This window comes from Equus asinus, chromosome X (genome assembly GCF_041296235.1).
Source record: "Equus asinus isolate D_3611 breed Donkey chromosome X, EquAss-T2T_v2, whole genome shotgun sequence".
Taxonomy (NCBI): domain Eukaryota; kingdom Metazoa; phylum Chordata; class Mammalia; order Perissodactyla; family Equidae; genus Equus; species Equus asinus.
This window is the reverse complement of record NC_091820.1, coordinates 127,687,388-127,696,205: the sequence shown is the minus strand read 5'-3', so window position 1 is coordinate 127,696,205 and position 8,818 is coordinate 127,687,388. Positions and strand designations below refer to the sequence as shown.

Sequence of the window (8,818 nt, the reverse complement as noted above, 5' to 3'; positions counted from 1 at the left end):
AGTAAATGTAAGACATACTAGATAATACGTGCCATATGTGGGATTTTTTGGCAGTGTACTAGGAATCATAGAAATACAAAGTATTATATCCAACCAAGACGCTAGAAAAGCAAAAAAGAAAGGAAGGAAGAAAAAAGTGAGAATAAGTTAAAGGAAGTAGGTTTCTTTTAATGTCAAAAGCTAATGTTTGGAGATGAGAGCTTGGAAAAATGCAGGAGGATTATTCTACTGAAACGGATGGCCAGCTTGTCTGTAATTAGGCTACAACAGAAGGACAGCAGCACATCGGGCCATAGTCCCAGGAATCTGGGGTTGTTTTCAGAAAGACCTGCCTGGCAGCTCCTGAGGAAGGCTTTGGACTCTCCTAAAAGATCTTTAAGATGAGGAGAGTAGCCCACGGATCCAGGATGGTTTCCATTCCTGTTCTCACCAGAGTTGGGGCACCTGGACTGAGTAGCCTTTCAGATCCTCCTTTAGTCCAACAAGTCTATGAAATCCTCTCTGTGAAACATCCTCCTGCTCAATTTATTGTTTTCGAGAGAGAAAAGTGCCCAAATAAGGGGGCATTTGACTGTAATATGCCCCTAAAGCATTAGGAATTGTTTAATTCTTGAACTGCTGAGTAAGACGGAACCAAAATAGTGAGAGGTAAGACTGCTGTGTGCGTACACATTCCCATCTTACAAGTGGCCATGCCATTCCCACCCAGTGAGTCCTGGCTTGGAACTCTTTCAACATGGCAGTCTTGGTTTCAAGGGGCTCACAGAGCTCAGCTGGTCAGACACTAGGTTATCAAAATGAGACTATCATAAAAAGGTTATTACTACCACTGCCTATTGAATTAAGTCACAGGTCAGGCAGTGGCAGAGCTTGTGGAGACCTTATAGATCATCTAATACAACTAACTCCTTCATTTCATACACCAAGCAAAAAAGGGCTGATTTGCTCAAGGTCAGTTACTGGGAAAGCCAAAGTTTAAACCTGGATTCCACGTGCTTGCCACTGATGCCTGAGACACTACAATCATATCTACAAATGAGAAAGAACATTGATAACTTATTGCTACACTTCTTTGGGGAAGCACATTTAATGCCGCATAGAATAAAACTGCTCTTCCAACGTTTTGTTTTGAGCTTTCTTTCCCATAATTTAATGACGAAATAATTTTTCATTAAAAAATATAAAAGTATAGTGTAATGCTGAATATGTCTTTTCAATCTACACATGCAGTAATGAAGATTCTTACACGCCTCCCTAGGGAAGAACCCCTTGCGATGGGACTTAATGGTTTACAGTCTAGTGGAGCAGACAAAGACACAAAGTGCCCTTTGTGACACCCACAGTGATGAACCCAAAGTGGGAACTTTGGGGGGGGCATTTAACCCCAACTTGGAAGGGCAAGGAAGGTATCAGCGAAAAAAAAAAACAGGGCAAACCCTGAGGTGACCTTTGAAGTCTGAGTAGGAGTGAACTAGGCAGAAAAGAGTTTAGGGCAGGGCATTCGAGACCAAGGAAGCAACAATGTAAAAGGGCCCAGAGGCCAGAGATGATAGAAAACTTCAAGTGGTCCACTTTGGCTGGTGGCTAGAGTGCAGTGGTGGTGGCAAGGGGCGACTTGTGTTCCCTGAATGCACAACTCCAACAGCTTCCCCCAAATCAACATGACATAGTAAAGATAGTATGCTTGCCATGACAGAGTGACTTCACAATATGAGTACCCTACCCCACTTGATCATCAACATATTAATTAAAAGGTCATACACAATATCACTAAGGGAGGTACAGTGAAGTGAGCATTGGACTGGAACCTGGTATGGGGAAGTAGTTTCACCAATAAGTCACTGTCGCCCTCTCTGGTGAGGTCAGTTGCCCCATTTGTAAACTGAATAGTTGACCCTGCCCTAGACAATCTTTAAGGTCCCTCTTGGCTCTAAATTTGGGAAGGATCCCACCATGCATATGCTACTAGAAGAGGTCTGTAAACCTCCACAAACACCCAGGCTGATCAACAACCAATCCTCCCCTTTTATATCATTTCATAAAAGGCAAAGTGATCTAATTGCAGTGCTTCCGAACTCTCAGTTCATAATTTTGATTAGGAAGCAGTGGTCTAATGGATAAAATACTCAAAGCCTTCTCTCAAGCTCCTATAGAAGGACAAAAATGAGGAAATTTCACTTAATTACAAATTTGTGCCTTAGTCTTCTCATCTGCGCTCCTAGAAAGAAAATGTATAAAATATGTAAAGTGATGATAAAGATAATATGTACAAATGGGGAGATTCACTTTAAGCCTGCACAGAAAGTTCACCAACAATGGTCAATTTAAAATTAGCTCCTTGAATCAACCACAAATCTCACAATGGGGTCACTTGGGTTTCAGACTTCACGTGGTTCTGTAACCACGCCATCATGGGAGGGGGGATTCCAGCGGCACCACATGTTAAGGTCCCAGAATTGGTAATTGTCTCAACAACCCTTCTTATTCAGGCTCTTCGATACTGGATAAATAACTAAGTAAAATTAGCTCCTTGAATCAATCACAAATCTCACAACGAGGTCACTTGGGTTTCAGACTTCATTGTGCATCACAATCACCTTACAATCACAAGAGGCCTCCTCTTGAAAGCAGGTTGCTTCTGAGACCCTTCCATTGAGATTTTAATTTACCTAGAGGGTGGTTCCAAACTGCCAGATTCATAGGCAACCCAGGCGAGTCTCAAGGGAGGTGATCATGGGACCAACCACACTGCAAAAAGCTGAATCTAATAGGAACAAGAATAAAGGCATGCAGGGGAGAATCATCTAGACACTAGAGCACGGGCTTCAGGTGCCTTTCCTGGGCAGTAAGTAAGCAGAGAAAAGGAGAAGGGTAATAGCTATACCTGGGTCTGGATTGGGGCTTACTCCTCCACTCCTTTAATAAATATCTATTGTGCGCCCATATGGATCAGACACTGTGCTAGGCACTGGGGTTACAGAAGGAAACAAAGACAAATGAGGTCCCTGCCCTCATACTGACATGCCCTCTTACAACTCTCCACACCTACCTGTCAAAATTGCTGTGGTTGCCCAGCCAGTCCTGCAGCCCCGAATGCCCCAATGATTGCACTGGAAGAGTACTCTAGAACACAAGAAACAGGAAGAATGATAGAAGGTATGGCTCTTTGGTTTTTTCAAGACTAGCTCTCCAAGAGATTCTGCAGCTGGAATTGAAGGCTTTCTCAGCCCTCAAGAAGCAGTGCAGATGAGCCAGCCCTGATGGCTTAGTGGTTAAAGTTTGGCGCTCACTGCTTTGGTGGCCCAGGTTCGCTTCCTGGTCATGGAACCACACCACCCGTCTGTCAGTTGCCATGCTGTGGCGGCAGCTCACTTAGAAGAAATAGAACGACTTACAACTAGGATATACACTTATGTCCTGTGGCTTTGGGGAGGAAAAAGCAGCAGCACAGAACACACACTGGAAGTGCTTCCTACCTGGTATGGTTTGAGTGTGGGAGGGTGTGAGCGACCAAAGGCTTCCCACAGCCCTGTGAAGGTAAACATCTCCACAACCCTGGTTAAGCAAATGGCAACGTCCCCTGTAAAGAGCATCCTACAGGGACACCTCATACTATCCCTGCTCATGTCTTGCTGCCCGACAACCAGGCATCCTTCCAGACCAATCTTCCTAAAGCACAGATTGGGTGATGTCACCCTGTGCCCCAGGGTAGAATCGAAAGTACTGAGTCAGGCATTTGAGACCTTCTATACTTTGTCCCCTGCCTCCTCTACTCAGCTCTTGTGATGCCCTGAACCCCCTTCACTCTTTTCCTCCTTCTCAAACTTTGTTAGACATCCTTCCCCTGTTGGTATCCCCTGTCCCCTACCTTCCTCCCCATTTTTCTGGGCCCAGTTCAAATGCTACCTTCTCCAGAAGCTGTGACCCTCTTGGCAAGGAGGGCCTCTATCCTCTGAATTCTTCTGCACTGCCCTTGGGTGCTTTTTATACAATTAGAAGTGCTTTCTTGACTACATTAATTTATCTTCCAAGCCAGGATATGCTCTTTGAAGATAAGGATTGTTTTCATGTTTTTTTTATATCCCTTCTCAGGGTCTAGTACAGTGCTCAGTAAGTACTGCAGAGTGCTTCAGTAACAAGTTTTTATCCTACCAGGGAATTCACCTTACTTTGTTGTATTATTTTAACACAGGGGTCGATTAGAAATCTACTCCAAAGGCCACGTTAATGAAACAGAAACTCTCTGATATGAACCTAAAGGCAACGTATTACTCATCTATCTATAATATTTGATATGCTGGTTTGGGGAGAGCCTGAGGAGATCTGGGCATTTTAACTGTGCCCCTACCCCTTCCATAACCTCACTCCCACCTCCTCTACCCCCACCCCACCCCTTCTACCTCTTTCATCAGCCCACCCCTATTCAGAACCACTTTGGCCTTTTAGGTGTCCCTAGGACTTGCACTTCCAAATCCTTTTCACTCTTACCCCCTTCCCCATATTCTTTTAAGCCAGAGGAGGTAGATCCTTCATTACTCTGGTTGCAAAGTGCATCCTTCAGGCAATTTCAGGAACTCCAAGATTGCCCTAATATCCAGAGTAATGATCCTAAGTACTCATGAGCCAAACACACTTATAATTAATACAAAATCTGGGATATTTAGGCAAGTTCCAACTATATAACAGTAATTTCCAACTCAAACACAAAGATTCTACTTTCTGATTTCTAAATTGATCTATTGTTTTTTCTAAAATATAATGAATTTTAATGTTTTACTGATTTTTCTTTATAGAGAAGGGAGAACATTTATCAAGCACCTTTAGGTGCCAAGAATTGTGCTAAATACTTGAAATATGGACTTCATCTCATCCTCACAACCACCTCAGGAGACACAGAGTTCCACTTTACAGATGAACAACTGAAGTCAATAGACATTAAGTGATTTGCCCAAAATCATGCAGTGAATTTGTGGGGCTAGGATTCTACTGTTGGTCCTTTTAACACAAAATTCATGCTCTTTTAGTTATGTCATGCTGTACCCTTAAATACAACCCAGAAGTTCATCCTGATTACTCCGTCTTCCACTTCAAAACATAGATCACCGAAAAGATGTAACCTCAGAAAAAGGAACTTTCTACAATCCTAAGAAAAAGGCGCACCACTGGGCGACCAGGAACACCATCTTTGATCTCAGGATCTCAATTGTTGGCTTAATTTTCCTCAAAAGAACACTGAATCGACTCAGTACCAAACATCACCTGCCCAACCATCATAGCACCTCTTCACACCATCACCAAATCACCAAAATATTTTTTTTAAAACCTCACAGCCTAATATGTATTACTTGCACAGTTTCTTTCTAGAAATCAGGTGCATGGTACACTGGAGCAAAAACGTTAAGACTCCAGATTTCACAAAGATGTGAGTTTACATTTTGACATAATGTAACTGAACTGGCAAAAACGGTTAAAGCAAACCACCAACCGAAGGATAAAGGATAAAAGTATCCTATAACCAAATAAACACCTGTTAGTCCTTCCCTTTCAAGAATTTTAAATAAGGTCACATTTATTCATTCAACAAACATTTATTGAGCACCAGCAACTGTACTAGGTGCTAAGGAATATAACTGTGAACAAGATAAACCAGGCTCTCGCCTTGACCGGATACTTCTGCTTTAAATGATCTTGCTAGCTACTACATTATACTTGTTCTCTGCTAGGATTATATTTTTGGTAAAGTCAGTCATACGAGGCCTCTTCTGGAATACTTTTAGTTTCTTTATGGCAAACTTCATAGAAATCTTTGTTTAACTTAGAGAAGGAAGAGATGGTCTCGAGTATCCTTTTGACAAGCATGTTGAAGGTCAAGTTAGCGCTCAAGCAATATGGAGGCTGGCGACCAACTAGGCCATGAGGCAGTTTAGACCATTCGGTTGCGCTTGTGGGTTGGGGAGTCTGAGATGCCATCCCCACACTGGGCCGAGGTGCGCTTGCGGTTCCCCCCACTGTCCGCATGGGGGGCCAGTTCTTCCAGGTCGAAGGGCTTCAAGTCGTCTTCGAGGCCATTACTTTTTTGACGCCCACCGCTGGCGCCGCCACTGGCCTGAGGTGGGGAGCCAGGTGTGCCCGACCGCACGCTGATGCTGGCCATGGCGCCACTGAGGCCATGCAGCGCGATGGCCTCATGGAAAGGCTGCAAGTCGACCTCCACCGATGAGCTGGATTCGATGGCTGCGGCCTGGCTGGTGGCCCCAGCGGGGGGCTTCGAGGGCGTCCTGGGGGAGCGTGGTGGCGGCACGGGCGGCACTTTGCCACACAGGAAGCTAATCAGGTCTTCGCGGAGAATGGTGCTCCGGCCCTTCTTCACCCACTCCAGCACGTCTCTGATGCGACGCTGGTAGCCCACCTGGACGCCCAGGTCAAAACTTCGCTGGTGGGCATCCCCGCTCTCTTTGTAGAGGCTGGTCACGGCCATGGCCGCACTCTGGAAGGGGTCCCACATGGACAGTCCTGGCTGTTGGCACCCGGAATCCTTGTAGAGCTGGGCCACGGCGGTGGCTGAGTTCTGGAAGAGGTGCCACAGCCTCTGCTGCTCGCTCTTCAGCCCCGCCGCCTCAGCGGCCGCCGCCTCCTGCAGCTCGGGGGGCAGCTGCTCGTCCTGCTCGGCCTCGGCCAGGCACTGGCGCTCCCACTTGGAGAACCAGTGCTCCGCGACCTCGGCCTCGCCCTCCTTCGGCTGCTCCTCCATCCTCCACCTCCGGGCCGCTCGCCTCCTCCACAGCCGCCGCCGCCTCCTCTGGCTTCGCCACCACCGGCTCACCTCAGGCTCCGAGCCGCCCTCCTCCTTCCGCGGCCGCCGCCTCCTCCGCGTGCGCCGGCGGCCGGGCGGGCGGGCGCGCGGGCGGCGGGGCCCTGAGGCCAACTGCTCCGGCGCGCGCCGCCCGCAGCCGGTGCACGCCCCGCCCCGCCCCGCCCGCCGGCCCGCCGGCCCGCCGGCCCGGCCCGCCCCCGGCTACGCCGAGGAGATAACTCCGCAGCCGCCGGCGCCGCCTCGCTGCCCCCTTCCGGCCCGCGCGCCGCTCCTGCGGCCCCCCCACGGCGCCGCCGCCACCCCACCCGCCGCTCCCCGGCCGCCGCCGCCGCCGCCGCCGCGGCCCCGCAGCTCGGCTGCAGCTCCCGCGCCGCCGTGGCGGCCGCCCGAGAATTCGAACGGGGGCCGGCTGGAGCGCTGCCTCAACGCGGCGCCTGCCTACCGCTTGGCCCCCTTTTCACACATTTTCGAGACTTGTCGGCTTCATCCAATGAGCTGATCAAATTTTACATCCTATGTTGCCAGAGAGGATTATGGGGCAACTTCATGGTGTCGATCACATCCAGGGCGCCGATCCGGGAAGGCCGGGGGTTGGGGGTAGAGTGGAAAGAGCACAGCCCTCGTGAATAGACGGGCAATCTGAGTGCCAGCGATGCCCTTCACACAGTAGGTGCCCCAGAAAAGTGTCTTCCGTGGATCGGAGCGGTATTTTGTACAGGAAAAAAAATCTAGTCGGGCAAGCCCCCCCCACCGCTTCTTGGGCCTCAGTTTCCCCAAGTGCCCAATGAGGTGTTTGGGTTGGGTCTCTGGAAAGCACTTGCAGTTGTGATTTGCAACTTTCCTGCTGTCCCTACAAAGCACCTCTTTCAGGCTAGCTACATACTTAAATTCTAAGAGTCACGGTCAGAAATGGTATTGATTTTTTCTCCCCTCAGTATTCTTGCAAGGTTTTTTGTCATTAAAAAAAATGGGTTGGGGGGTTTTCTGTGTGGTCTACTTTCAACTACTAAAAATTCCGAAATGAAAAAGGGGAAAGAAAATAGGATAATGAAATCCCAGACACGGGATTTTCTGCGCTAGTGTAAAATTCAGTACCTTTTAGAAAAGATTTTTTTTAAAAAAGCTTACCTAATTTCCAACACCTTAAAAATTCTAATTAAAACATCATAATAATACCAAAATTAAAATGGTTTGTGATACTAAAATCTTTTCCTTGGGTTCAATAGCAACCCACCTGTAATGATGCAGTCTTTTTTCAGTGCAGACAATTCCAGAGCAAATTGTGTTAAGAGAAGAAAAATTATCCCTGAGCTAAGAATAACATCAAAAATGGGAGAAACTAACATGTATTAATTTTTTAAATTTAGGGAAAAAGTTAGAATTTCACAGTTTCTTATCATAGAATATTTGCTAAGTCTCCAGAAAGCCTTACAAAGATAAAGGAAGCTAAATCTTCTAGCAAAATTTGTTTAATAATTCCCAAATATGAAAATTAGTATATAAAATAAAATTATCTAATCATTAAGCTTTATCATCTTCCTTAAAAGAAATACATGTTTCTAAGTTAAATATAAGAGAAGAAGAAGAAGAGGGAATTGTGCCCTTTCTCTGCAAACCAGGCTTTTTCACGATTCATTAAACCCTTTTTCCATATGTGTAATTGGACTCTTCTCATTTACATAAAGGAGGGATGAGGCAAAAGACCTGAAATCAGCCCAAAAGGAGAAATATGTTTCTCGTCCTCCTATGTTAAAAAATATTGTAGAAGAAAACTCCAAGAAGGCAGAGCGCCACCCCATATGCCAGCCCTGAAACAGTGCATGGCCAAGGAGTTAGCGGGTTTGCGGGAGCTTTCAGGATTGCCCTGCGCACGATGCCTCAGAGTTATTATCAGAAGCACATGTTTTTATTTTATTTTCTCTAAGTAAAAAGCTTGGATTGAAATGGCTGACAATAGGACACCGTATCCTATTTTCTCCCTTCATTTTTGATTGGGTTAAAAAC

General features: G+C 46.6%; 1 protein-coding gene across 1 annotated transcript; it reads right to left on the bottom strand.

Moving 5' to 3' along the window:
• Positions 1 to 5,528: 5,528 nt before the first annotated feature.
• HAPSTR2 (HUWE1 associated protein modifying stress responses 2) lies at positions 5,529 to 6,979 on the bottom strand. The gene has a single exon (XM_014855276.3). It carries the CDS (start codon positions 6,749 to 6,751, stop codon positions 5,924 to 5,926), a length of 828 nt encoding a protein of 275 aa, XP_014710762.1. The 5' UTR covers positions 6,752 to 6,979; the 3' UTR covers positions 5,529 to 5,923.
• Between the last annotated feature and the right edge of the window lie 1,839 nt (positions 6,980 to 8,818).